The 13,987-nt window shown below is 47.8% G+C and overlaps 1 protein-coding gene across 2 annotated transcripts in view; it reads left to right on the top strand.

Annotated features, from left to right (window-relative positions):
• The window catches only part of Stx18 (syntaxin 18), a 95,725-nt gene extending 82,319 nt beyond the window's left edge, over positions 1-13,406 (top strand). For both annotated transcript variants that reach the window (XM_021649640.2, XM_060365404.1), the window contains 5 exons: positions 1,662-1,750; positions 8,330-8,388; positions 9,786-9,855; positions 12,003-12,083; positions 12,846-13,406. In XM_021649640.2, the coding sequence (XP_021505315.1) occupies positions 1,662-1,750; positions 8,330-8,388; positions 9,786-9,855; positions 12,003-12,083; positions 12,846-12,941 (395 nt within the window). In that variant the 3' untranslated portion in view covers positions 12,942-13,406. The remainder of the gene's footprint in view (positions 1-1,661; positions 1,751-8,329; positions 8,389-9,785; positions 9,856-12,002; positions 12,084-12,845) is intronic.
• The last annotated feature ends 581 nt before the right edge of the window (positions 13,407-13,987 follow it).

The following is a 13,987-nucleotide window of genomic DNA, read 5'->3' as shown; positions in this document are numbered from 1 at the left end:
ACTAGACAAGCCTGCTCTGGCAAAGAACAAGGTGTAATGGTTCTAGGCAAGGGATGGTCTCTTGCATGTCATATTCCCTCTGCCATTTGGCACTTGCTCATTTAGTTGGCAAGTTTTGCTTCTGCTCCTGGTTGTCCTGCCACCCCCCAGCATTAAAGTCTTTTTTTTTTTTTTAACATTTTGTCTGGCAAGGCTGTGTTCTTTATGTCTCTGTGGTAAGTTGTTTCCCATCTTGGTTTCTGGGTGTTCGGATATGTTTCTCAAGTGAGTCATGGTTCTTCCCCCCGTGAAGCTCACTGTAGCCATGGAGCATAGGATTCCAGCTCCTGGAAGAGAATGAGTAGTGTCCTAGGGAAAACAGAAGTGGGGACAGAGTTCAGGCAGAGGCTCTGGGGACGTCAGAAAGAGATAGCCCCGCCCTACCGTACCCCACCTCACCCCCCTAAAAAAAAAGAAAAACGAAAGAAAAAAAAAGCTTAGAAAGTTCTAGGCAGAAGGGATAGTTAGAAAAAGAAAAACATCTGAAGGCCAGAAATGATTGAGGCCCATGTAGAGTGTAATAACCAAGCCCCTGGGGTCAGTGAAGAGCACAAGTGGTAGGAAATAGGGTTGCAGAGGCTGCCTGAGGTCAGACCACAAAGGCCTATAATGCAGGCACCTAGATCTGAGCGGTCGGTTCGGTTTACTATGAGCACTGTGCTTCTGGCTGAGTCCTGAGGCCCGGGTCAGGAGGGCTTCAGGTGGCACCCTATTGAACCACCTGTGGAGAAGAGAACTTCTCTAAAAACAGTCTGAAATGACCATACTGAAGCCAAGTAGGAGACAAAGGGCATGTCAGGAGGGTGGGGGTGTTAGTGTGATGGGTGAGAATACATGTCACACCCTGAGTGTTGCCTCAGAACAAGGCCACTCTGCCTGAGCATGCTTTGTGCTAGGAATGTCTTTTCGTGTCTATAGCTCTGTTTCATCTGAACTGAGATGTGGTGACTGTTTGGGAAGATGTGTTTCTAATAGTAGCTGTGCCTGTCACACAGGGAGGACTCGATCTGCTTTCTTCAGACTGTGATGGTGTGCTGTGCTTTCCCAATCAAATCCTCCTGAACTCTCGCCACCTCACAGGGCTAAGCTCAGGAGAAAATAATTGAGGCTGAGGAGAAAAGAATAGGATGCAACATTTGCCTTTGAGTCCCTGGCAACACAGTGATGGAACCCAGTGACCTAAGACACAAAACTAGAGTCACCTTTGCGGACAGACTTGTTACAGTCTTCACTTAACAGTCCTTACCTCCTCCCAGCCAGCCCTACATCCATGTGCAGACTGTACCCATCATGCCGGGCAACAGTTCTTTGTAAGCACCTGTGCTATTGAGGGGCCATTTTGTGCTTGCCTTGCACCAACAAAAGGTTTTCAAAACTAAAATATTTTAGGGTACTTTTGTAGATTAAAGTGTTCTAGGGTGTGTGGTTGCCTGGAGAAAGACTTAACACTGTGCGGACTGGGATGTGGAGCCGCTGCAGCACGTTAGCTAACAGTTCAATATGGACCACGCTAGAGAACTCCCCTCCTTTTGCTGTCCTCATGTGCCTTTTTCTTCCGCTGCCTATTGAATAAGTAGCTGGCTTCCTATCCTTGCCCACTTTAATGTTTTGTTTCTTAACAGAGAAGTCTTTAGCTGAATCACAGCCTGACCTGGGAGCCTGGGGCGATGGCAAGGGTGAAGATGAGTTGTCTCCAGAAGAGATACAGATGGTAATGCTAACTGCTTCCTTTCAGCTCCCTGCCCTGAGACTTTCAGTGGGTGGGCGGTTGTGTGAATGTCCTTTTCCTGATTTGATACTGAGCTTTAAAAGTATAAGCACATTTTTATATACACCTACCCACTTAATATTCTACTTCCTGTTAGGCTTTCAATAATACATAGTAGCATAGTTAAAACAGAAGTTAGCTTGGATGGTCTTGCTAAGTGTCTTCACCAGCAGCATAGTGGGCATCCGGATTAAATGAGTCTTTTATATTTACCAAGAAGGTGCTTAAATTCAGTTGTGTGTCTGGTGTTGTAGGAACGAGAGGAAAGAATGACTGAAGGATGGCAGGATCAACCATCAGGACAGTGAAAACCTCTTGGTGACCTGTCTCTTGTGTTAAGTGCTATCATTTGTCATCTCTGAGTTGTTTCAAGGGACAAAGTTTTGGTAATAGCTTCCCAAATGGCAGCCTCCTTACTGTGCAGCCATTGACAGTCAGCATTTTAGGACTCATCTCCCTGGACCTTCTTCAGGCCTGCAGTATTCACCACGTCCTCTGTCCTTAGCAAAGTGCAGGAGAAAAAGGCCTTGCCAGCAACTCTCTACTGATAAGAGTGGAGCTGGGTACCCAGCCTCTGAAGATAGGAGGAGCAGTGTTAAACAGAAGCCCTTCTGACCTGGGCTAGGGCCCTGGCTTAGCCCTCAGCCTTTCAGGAAAATTGTTTGTGATGCTGGCTATTGCCCTGGAAGGACCTCTTCAGCCCAGTCCTGTCTGACTCCTATCTTGTCTCCAGTGTAGCCTCTTGGAGTCCTCTGACCAGCCAACTGCCCCAGTGCCCTACTTTATTCTGTCCCCTTCTCTACTATGCTAGCACCATGTGAGCGGAGTCTTGGCTCACTGTCTTTGCCTCAGTCCCTGGCCAGTGATTGGGAGTAGCTGCTAGGTAGGTAAGCAAGTGATGAACGTAGCATAAATGCTACCGGTTCTTGAGAATGGTATGGACGGCCTGCTTCCCTCAGTGTCAGCTGCCCAGCCCAGAGCTTCTTATTCCCCAGATTCCCTGCTTCTCCTTGCTTGAAAGAAAAAGCTGAAACAAAGTTTTTCTTCCAGAAAGTAGCATTAAACAGGTGAAAACCAGCATGGAGGAAACCCAAGTAGCAACTGCCTCAAGACCAAAGAATGGGCTTGACTCACAGCCAATTTTAGCTTACAACTGCCTTCATCTGGTACCTCTGTGCCCTCCTGCTTCTCTCAAGGGCAATAAGCCTGCCTCCTAGGGCAAGCATAATGGAGAGCTATCCCTTGAAGTATAGGTGTGAGAAGACCAGATATTTGAGAGGTTTCTGAGGGGGCAGGAGAAGAGCAAACATGGAGCTGGGCATTGGGGAGCAGGGAACAGGAGGTGATGTATTCCATTTCAGACATCTTGGAAGCCGTGGACATGGTGGAAGGTGTGGACTGTGATAGGGTTTAGGGCTTAGGCTAGAGCCATCTTAGGGTTGGAGTATGAAACATGGGTTTAGAGAAGTCCTCTAGAAACACTGTGTACAGGGACAAGAAAGAGGGCCATTAAGTGTTCCCTGGGAATGCTATATTAGAGTCAGGCTGAGATGCAGAAAACGACAAATGAGTTTCAACACAGCTGGATTGCATTCCCTTCTGACAACAAATAATGGCAAGAGTCTCTTAAAATCATTCTATTTGTCATAAGCTTATATGTAGTAACTCTGCTAGTGGAAACGATGAGTTATATTGCCTTAAATGTTGCAGATTTGCTAGAGATGATAATGTATACTGCTCCGTCTCTTCATTGAGAAAAGACACATTTGTCAAGAGTGAGCAGAATGTAAATTTGTGTTAGGCAGCACTCCTTTATATTCTGTCATTCTTCATAAAGGAAATAGCCAGAATACTCAGAGGGGATTGCCAGAGGACTCTGCCTTTCTCCTGGAGCAGTGATGAGCCCCAAAGGTCTATTAACCTTTGCAGGCACATGACTTAGAAGCCACTAGTTGTGTGGAAGGGAGGCCTGAAGAAGCAGACAGCAGGGTGTCTGCCATCTCATGGCAAAGTCCTTCTGAGATGATGGAGAACAAGAGCTCAGGGACCAGGCAGTCAGCTGTGAGTCCTCCTCCTATTACTAATTGTCTGTATAACTTGGGAAGCAAATGAGCCTCGATGTGCATCAAGCTGCTCAGAATAGACACCGTGCAGAACGGTAGGGAGTCACAGTTGAGAGTTGCTCAGCACAGCCAGGGAGGCCCTGTGCATGACTCACATGGCCTACTCCTGCCACACAGCTGAAGACGAGTGTCAGGATGAGGCTGCCTCCCAGGACTGTTGGTGCCATCTTCCATGTCCTCCTGTCCCAGCGAGACCATTTCCCTGAAAGGCTGACAGTTTAGCCTGCAGTGTAGGTAACATAATCAGTGTCTGCAGTGCTTCCTAGTTTCTCTTGTGTTGCTGCAGTGGGTGGAACAGGAAGTCATCATGAACTTTTTATAACAGACTACTTAATGTTCAGCTAATGACCTTCTTTTTGGGGAGTAATCGCCGAGTGTCATATTGTAAAGTCTAACTAGCCCAAATTTAAAGGTCCAATCCTGAAAATGAAGGGGAAGAAATACTATATTATTGGTTTAACATTGAAAAGTCGTTTAGCAAAGTGTGGTCATAGCTCATAATGAGGTTTGGAACATTCCCTCAGGGAGAAATAATGAATTAAGCCCAAAAATGGCAATTTAAATTATTATTTTAGACAAGGAAACGATTCCTAGGTATTATAGAATGTTATTTGGTATGCACAGTCACTCTCCAGGTGTAAGTCATGGTACAGGTGGATGGGACCCTGAGTTAGCAGAGGTTTTATGGCAGGCTGAGTGAAACTCGGTTGTCTTCTAATGTCAAGCATCAAGAAGATTGCTCTCTTTAAGGGACCACATTACTTTTATGTGTCCCATTCATTTTACTCTAGTAAAGTCACCTTTATTTATTGATGTGTTCATTGATGTGACTTTGAAAGACATGAGTGTGACCTCTTTCTTACATTTTTTTAATGTATCTATAGTAGGTTTCCTGAGGCAGCTTATGGAACCCAGGCAGCCAGCTGGCATAGCTTTTATACTGTAGCAATTCACACATCAGGAACATAGGTGTTGGGAGAGTCTGAGTCCTGAGTCCTCACTTACCTTCTCTGGACAACTTGAGATGAGAGTACTTCCATCCTGACTTATTTTCTACCCAGGGGCATTTGGCAGTAGTGACTTTTTTTTTTTTTTTTAAATAAAACTGAGCAAAAGAGGGGTAGATTGAAAGCAGGATTTCTATAGAAAGTTATTACTAATGGACTGTGTCCTTTAAAACAGATTAGAAGCCCTGTCACTTTAAAACAGGTTAGAGCTCCGCTAGAAAGTCTAGCTTACCAGTATCAGAGTAAGATGGTAAAGGGAGCTGTTTGCTTAGCACACTGCATTTGCATCATGGCTGCCCCGAGCACCCACCTGTGTTGTGTTACTTAGCCTTATCCAGGAGAGAGTATCTCAGGCCCCGCTGTGTGCTCAGCTATGAAACACATGGATCTATAGTCACCTAGATCTCAAGCCCGAGATCCTTAGGTGATGCTGAGAAACCAGTGGGGGGCACAGCTGTAATCTGAACACTTGGGAGGTGAAGGCAGGAGATCCTGACTACAGAGAGGTATGAGCCAGCCTGGGATATGAATAAGCCTGTAAAGAAAAAAAAGAACACTGCTGCTTGTTAGCCATTCCTCACTATGACAAATGCCTGAGATAAGCTACCTAAGATAGGAAAGCTTTACCTGAGTGCTCAGTTTCAGAGGCTGCAGGCTGTGGTCCATGGTTCTAATTGCTCTTGTCTTCGAGACAGCATCATGGCGGAAGGGCATGGTGGGAAAGAGCCTACGCCAAGGACATGCCCTTGATGACCTACTTCCTTTTATCATTCTTAATCAGTCACTGAATGACTAGGCCAGAGCCTTAATGATCCAGTAATCTCTCAATGGCTGGATGTGCCAGCCAGAAACCAACTCTTCATTCAGTATGAGCATTTTCAGGAGAGAATTCATATCTAAACATAGTACATGAATTGGTAAGTATCTTTTAGACTGTGGTCACATTGTATCTCTGAGCATATCCTGCTGTAGTGTTGACCACAGAGACCAAGGCTGTGGTTCAGCCCTGTGCCTGACCAAATCCCTACTTATGTGAGGAGGCAACATGGCCACACAGTCAGACTGACCCTAGAAGAGACTATTCATGAATTTTCCAGAGCCTCACAGAGTGAAACAGCGAAGGTCCACAGCTGCCCCATTGAATCTGAGGTGAAAGGACCTTACAGCATCTGTCCACTTTTTACCTGTCTGGAATCTGTCTCCTAGAGAGTATTTAAGTAGACAGCATACATGTTTTAATGATCTCACTGTCTTAATCATCTTACTGTTCCCAATTTGGTGACAAAAGGCCAAAGGACAGCAATGGAATTACTCACCTGCCCAAAGACATGGAGCTTCAAAGGTGAAGGAGCTGGGATTCCAGCTGTGACTTCACGCCTCAGGGTCAGGGAAGGATAATGCTCACAGCTGTCCGCAAAGAAACTGATGACCATCAAGAAGCTGCTGACTAGCTAGGACCACCCAACCATTTTCATGAGCACTTACACCTGGCTTCCTTACCCATGAGGTACATGGCCAACTACCTCTCCCTCCCAACCTTTGAGGCAGGCTTGCCATTCAGAAAACTGCTCTGAAACCAGTGCCAGTGAATGTCCATGCCTGAGCCCTGTTAGACTTCAGTAAGTGCTGACCTTGCACATGCTGAGGGCAGTGGTTCTCAGCTGTGGGTCTTCACTCCTTTGGGGGTTGAACAGCCCTTTCACAGGGTTGCCTAAGACCATCAGAAAACACAAACATTTACATTACAATTCATAACAGTAGCAAAACTTGTTATGAAGTAGCAACAAAATAATTTAATGGCTTGGGATCACCACAATAGGAGGAACTATATTAAAGGGTCACAGCATTAGGAAGGTTGAGAACTACTGACTTAAAGAAACAGTGTTTTGGAAGTTGTTGCTTTGTTTTCATTAACTGTTTCATTTTAACCTGCCCTGTAGTGGAGGCTGCTCTCCACCGAAGCTTCTGAGCACTGTCTCCACCCCTTGCCACATGGGATGGCTTAAGACATTTCCTTCCCTTCCTTGAGAGGCTGGGTAGTATTTCTGAGGTGGCATACAGAACCCCTGAAGTCAGGTAAACCAGAACCAGGACCTGTGCCTTTGCCTGATGGCTGGAGCTGCTGTGATGCCTTCAGAAGTGACAGCTGCTAAGGCTTTTCTTAGTCTTTCTAGGCAGCGTAGCCCTGAACCCCATGGCCAAACTGGAGGAAACCAAAAAGCTTTGTTCCCAGGCACCAGTCCAGGAATGAGTCACCTAGACAGATAGTTGCATTTAGGAACAGTTTCAAAGTATCTAAAGACAAGATTTATTATTTTATAATTAGAGGGAAAAGAGAGAAAATGGGGCCCTGGAAAACAATCCTGAGCATACCTGAGGGAAGTGGTGCATATAAATTAGCACCCACAGCTGAGGTAATTATACATGTTCAGGAAATCCTGGCCTCCTAACTTTATTGCGCAGCAGACAATTAACAGCTGATGCTTGCAGACTCAGAGTGAAGGTTTTATTCCCTTACATGGTCTGTGAGAAGCCTAATGGAAAGAGCCACAGTCTGTAAAGCAGCCCACTTTTGTTCAAGTGGTCCTGTTGGGAACCGCCCCACCTTTGACCCTCCTAAAGCATCGCCATCCCTCCTCCATTTCCAGTTTCTGATCTGATGAGTCTAGGGTAGAGTGAGGCCTCTCAGTGTTCTGATGAGCAGCAGGGTTTGTGCAGGGCTCAGGGACTAAAGAAGGGTGGTTCTGTCCCTTGAGAGAAGGTCCCTGAACAAGTTAAGAAATGTCACCATGAAGCTGCATGCAGGGGAACTCCAGAGAAAGTTCCCATCTTCTCTGTGGCCAGGCCTTAACATGATACCTGTGCTGGAGTCCCCAGCCAGTCAGAAGAGATAGGGGAATGTGACATGTACCTGTGCTCTGTCGTAATGGCAGAGGCTGCCATCACAGAGGTGGGAAGTGCTGGATCACAGAGGGCATGTGCTTTAAACCTCTTCTGCTGGGCCAGGTAGAGCCAACAGGGAGCTAGTCCACTGGTTTCATGGGCAGTAGGGTACCGAGCTCAACACTGGCAGCCATGTAGCCTGAGTTCTTTTCAGAGCCTCCTGCTCAGGTGCATCCAGGATCTGGACTTCACACCAGAAAGAATTTTAGGACAGACAAATCAATATGAAGCAGACTTGGGCTTATTCTAAAAAGGATAATGGTGCATACCTCTAGGCAGTTTTCTTCCTAGAGTACAGTATTTTTAAGACAATCTTCTAACAACGCCCTGTACTGGCCAAAGGGACTAGGCAGCGATCCTTAGAAGGTGGGTGGAAGGTCAAAGGTTCCTTGTCACCCCTTTCTTGAGCTCCATCTCATGTCATTCTGAGTATGTATGCTTCTTTGCAGTTTGAACAAGAAAATCAGCGACTCATTGGTGAAATGAACAGCTTGTTTGATGAAGTGAGGTGTGTATATACTAATGGCTTGACAACAGCTTTCCTAGACCCTGGGAGCTTTTTCCACATTTAACAGGACAGGGCTGGCTAGGCCTGTGAGAGGAGACTGGCTGCTCTACCAGGCTTGTGGGTACTGCAGCATGCAGAAAGAGCGGTTGCTAAAGCAGATCACCCCAAATATGGGACCATACGTACCAGCACAGGGTTGCTCGGGTGGTGAGGCAGTAAATGCAGTAGGGGCCTTGTAAAGGGTGCTTTGCTCCAGTAGTGCCTGCTTCCAGGTGACCAGGCTCACACCCACTTGTCTATAGCCTCCAGTGAACTTCTAGGGCCTGTGTGCCACAGGACTGTTGCAGTGCTGTGCAAGCACAGCTGGGTCTTTGCACAGCTTTCTATTCAGGCTGCAGCCCCTCCCAGCCTGGGAACCTATTCAGGGCAGGGGTGATCCCTAGGACAGCCCCAGAGGTATTTTGTCTCAGAGGCGTCTCTCTCCAAGGCCTCCTTCTGCCCATCCTCAATCTGCCTGTGCCCACCCACCTTGCTGTTCCTTCCTCAAGGCTTGAGAGTGCTCCTTCCATGTTGCCTGCCTGCCCGCCTTTCCCAGGGAATTCTACAGGGAATCCCAGCTCCCTATACCACTCCCACCTTTCTACTCCTGTCACTGACTTATCACCAGCTCTGCTGGAGTAATTTCAGCCTGGGCCAGCTTCTCCTTTCAGACCCTCACAGCCCCAGCCCACCCAGAGTGCCCAAGCTTCAGGAAGCAGGAAAAGGGCTCACCCAGTGTTTCAGGTTGGACAAGTGCATAGTTGCTAAGCCAGATGGGATGCTCACACACTGAATGGGAGCATTTTCTTGCCGTAAGGAGCTAGCTTGAGAGGGAAATTTACTGCTTTGAAGATGGGCTTTCCAGGTGACCATTCTTTTTTTTTTTTTTTTTTTTTTCTTTTTATGGAAAGTAACTTTATTTGTTCCAGGGAGTAGGCCAGAGTCTCCTCAGAACCTCATGTCGGCAGCCTTGGTGACCTTGAGCACATTAATCTGTCTGCTCAGGTGCCTGCACTCTCCCATGGTGACACTGTGGAGGATCTGTACATCCCTGAAGCAGGGGGATGGACAGGTGCACAGACATACTCCTGTGGCGCTTCTCAAAGCAATTGTCCTTCCAGATGTAGTGGAGAAGGTGACCATGCCTTTCAGTTTTCTACTATGCAGAGGACTTGCCGGGCCTGCCCAGCTCCTCTCCCTATCTGGCATGGCTTCCTATCCTCCTTTGCCATCACCTTAAGGGTGTTTTTTGTTTTGTTTTGTTTTGTTTTGTTTTGTTTTGTTTTTTTTAGGAATATGTACCATCCATCTTAGATTATCAGGAGCTAACATGTCACTTGTTGATTTCTTTTTTAAAGGCAAATCGAAGGGAAAGTCGTTGAAATTTCCAGACTCCAAGAGATATTCACTGAAAAGGTTTTGCAACAGGTAAAAAGACCCAGAGGCCCAGCAATTTTGAGTTTTGGCTTAGAACTGTCTGAGAGCTCAGAGTCGCCTTCCAGAAGCATCTGAGTGATGCAGATTAGACAGCATCATGTTTTGTTAGCCAGTCCCACCACTCATTGGTCCCAGGCATAGCTTCCTGTCACACCACAGCAACCTTATGGGGTACATCTGAGGGCTCTGTGTGGGGCCCAGCTTAAGAGCAGAGTGACCCTTGTGAGCTAGAGCATTTGGTGGTAGTGGGAGGGCACACTCCAGGACTGGGAGGCAGGCAGCCCCTCCACACCTGCACTCCGCATCTGTAGAAAGGAATGAAATTGCGGGACTGCTGTTAGGTTCACAGGTAAGCACAGAAGAGCCCTGCCCAGTGCATAATGGAGAGCTGCTTTTCAGTCCACTGTGCTCCAGAAATTAGTCTCTCAGCCAGTCCATGCTGCCTCCAGTAGTAGGCTGAGAGGGGGTAGGATTGCTTCCAGGTGAGCCTAAGACTGAAAAACCCCTCTCTCTGGGCTGTTGGCTCACTCACAAAACTGCCTGAAGCTCACAACAGACTTGAGTCAGCGTGGATGAAGTAGAAGCTAACAGCAGTTGGGAATACAAGATCCTAAAATTAAGATACTCTTCACAGGTATCTTAAAACCTAAGCCCTGTGTATGAAGGCCACTTAGCCTGGAGACAGGCTTGTGTAAAACCTCAGCTTGATGGCCATGTCAGGTGCATGACAAAGGAAGCCATCAAAGCAAGCATCTTTGTTTGAGGAGAGTCACATTGGCTGAAACACCCAGCTTTTCAGGGTGATCAGGCTGTAGTCTGGACACCTCACCCTGTGTGCTGTGGCCAGTACTTCTCCTAAGCCCCATTCCCTAGATGTAGTACAGAGTGTGCCCTACCTGGCCCAAATCAGGCCTCTCAGTGGGGCTCTGACCAAGCCAGGTAGTGCCCTGCTTTAGTAACACCACACATGCCACTGTGAATACATCCACTGTATGCTACCCCAGTGACAAACCTGACTGGCCACATACAGGAAAGGGAATCATAATCTCTTAGCCTCCAGTACTCAGCCTTCCCCCACAGCAGGGGCTTCCCCAGAGGTCCAGGCAAACAGCCCCCCTGAGAGAGAAGAGAGCTGCCTGAGGGCAAGTGTAGTGCTCTAGGAGGTTGGTGTCCCTTAGACTTAGACTGCCGATGCCTGGAAAACCTTATTTATTTATGTCAGTATTGAAGGATGTTTATGGCAAACCCCTCAGCTCCTATTCTGATATTCTCCACCACCGTGTCATTACCCACGTGCCTTGGTCCAGTGCTGTCACTGCTGGGATCTGGGTGGTTGAAGCCTGCTTTTCATTCTGCAGCATTTTACCAGTTTCTCCCTAAAAGCTCACACTAGGGCCTGCCTCCCTTCCCCTCAGCAAGGACTAATATAGTGCCACATGGCTGGTGTAGTACGGTCTCCTATAGCACGGTCTTCTGAACCCAGACCAGCATCCCCCATTTCCAAGTTCTCTCAGCATCTCCACAGGACATTTGTGGCCAGCAATTCATATTTGCTCCAACTCTTACCCCGTTTAGCAGTGTGCTAAAACATGCTGTTTGGGTGGCTAGAGTGTTTCAAAGCCTGTAACATTTTAAAGCTGGCTTCTAGACCTTATAAGAGTAACTGGGATACTGGAGGAGAGCCCTTGGTAAAGGTGGCCAGTCTAGAATCACCAGTTCATATTTGTCCTTGTCACTTGATGGGTGACACATGAAGGGTGATAGGTAGCAGACAGTGTGGGCTGTACAACCTGACAAGAGCCTCATCCTACATACAGGAAAGAGAATTCTAATCTCTTAGGCCCTGGTACTCAAGTCTTCTACCACAGGAAGTCAGCTGCCACAGCAGGAGCTGCCCCAGAGGCTGAGCCAGATAGCCCTGCAACTCAGATGCTGTGTGACCTTCTGTAAGTTAGTAAACATCTCTGAGCCCTAAGTTTCCCTTTCTTTATGTTGGATGATGCCCACTTCTCAGGTGAGGGCTCCCAGACTGTGTAGACCTCTAGACCTTGGAACATGGTAGCAACTACTTGCAGAAGGATATCTTCTTGGTGGAGGAAGGAGTGGCTGAGTTTACGTGATAATCTTTCCTTCTACAGGAAACCGAGATTGACAGCATTCACCAGTTAGTCGTGGGGGCAACTGAAAACATTAAAGAAGGCAATGAAGATATACGAGAGGTGGGTACCCAGGACTCTCGTGTCTGATCTAGCACTGCATCCCAGCAGCCTGATTCTCACCCTGCATAGTGCTCAGGGGCCAGCCTAAGAGGATGTGTTCATAAGACCTGCTGGCTTATCTCCAGCTCATTCTCCAGAGAAAGTCATTTCCATCCTTTCAAGGACAGTGTGGGTGGGAGAACATCCAGGTAGGGCCAGGATAGTCTGAAGCCAGGGATGAGCCCACTAAGGACAAGGAGCCGGGAAACTGTCAATGAGCACCTAGCCTTGTGAGCTGACAGTCCTAAAGCCCAGACCCCTTGGTTGTCCCTGTGTCACCGCAGGCTGGCATCACTGGGAAACCTGAGCTCTGCTTCAGAAGTGAGTAATCCCTGGGGAATTGAGTCCTGGGAGGTTAGACTCTGCCGGACAAAAGAGGATGAAAGGCAGGGCAAGCAAGATGGTTCACTAGATGAAAGTGTTTGCTGCCGAGCAGGATAACCTGATTTTACTTCCTGAAATACACATGGTACAAGCAGAGAATTAACTCTAAATAAATTTGCCTCTGACCCGACCCCCACATACATCATAGCATGCATTCCCACCTACCCACCATAGAGATAAATGTGATGTTTAAAATGAAATGCAAGGCATTTGTTCTCTGTCCAGTCTCCCTGCACAGTGGCTTTTGTTCCTCCTTAAGCTGCCTATCCAAGGAGAGCATGGTATAGGGTATCTAAAACCGGTCCAGGGTGGTGCTAACACCTGTGCTCCTCCTGCCAGGCCATCAAGAACAATGCTGGCTTCCGAGTGTGGATCCTCTTCTTCCTCGTGATGTGTTCCTTCTCCTTGCTCTTCCTCGACTGGTATGACAGCTAGCCCGAGAGACTGCACCCACGCCTGCACCGATGCCTTGGACATACCGTGTGCAGCATGTATCACATCTATTGTGGAGCTGTGTAAGGTCCAAGGTCTGGAGTGACATGGCCCCTGAGCCAACATTTGGAACCTGTCAGGACCTGAAATGCATGGATTGCAAGTGCCCTAGGTACTCTTCAGGGTGGATGATAAAGGCCATCAGGAGCAGCACCTCCAGTTGAGGCCACAGGCACAGCAGGGGCTGAGCAGAGCAGGAAAATGGCACACCTCCTATCCATATACGATGCCTGGGGCCTCATTGCCTGCCCTTCCCACATCAGTAGCTTCAGGGGAGAACATGCCTAATATTTCTAGTCATTGGTTCTTATTTCCTTGTGGCATCTAATGTGGGCTAATACATGGCTATTTTGGCATAGAAAATAATTCACATCTGCCTTGTCAAGCTAATAAATGTGATTACAGCCACTTATTGCAGTCAATGAGTCTCTACTGAGCCTCTCTGGCTGCCACCTGGCCAGACAGGCAGCCTCTGGTACCCTCCCCTAGGCCTCTCTCCTGCCCTGGCTCCTCAGCATGTGAACAGCAAAGCCAGAGCCCAGGGGCACGTGAGGTCTGCTTTCCTGTCACTGGGTCCCAAAAGTTTGTGTTCCAAGAAGGGTGTGGATCTCTGAGGAGCAGGCCTTCTGCCCTTTTTCCTATATACCCTCCCCTCTCGAGGCCCTGGGCTTGCTTGTTGAGAACTAGAAGTTACAGCATGGGGCCTACACCTGTGTACAGATGTATCCTGGGCTGCACAATTCCTGCTGAAGCACATAAGTGTAGACAGTCCAGTGTGTGGCTTCTGTACCCACAGGCCCTTTATTTGCAGAGTGAACGTGAAAAGTTCCATTGGGAGAATGGGGAAAGGGCTACTAGAACACACAGTGGGCTTGCCTACCGTACACACGTGGGTCATGAGTCAGATCCCTGTGCAAGACAAGCTTTGGCACAGGATTATTGCTCTTTGTGCATTCCTCACAGCTTCCCAAAGCCCTTCAAGCACATGA

Source organism: Meriones unguiculatus, chromosome 12 (assembly GCF_030254825.1).
Source record: "Meriones unguiculatus strain TT.TT164.6M chromosome 12, Bangor_MerUng_6.1, whole genome shotgun sequence".
Taxonomy (NCBI): Eukaryota; Metazoa; Chordata; class Mammalia; order Rodentia; family Muridae; genus Meriones; species Meriones unguiculatus.
Note: the sequence above shows the minus strand (reverse complement) of the source record. Positions and strands in the feature narration are given on the sequence as shown.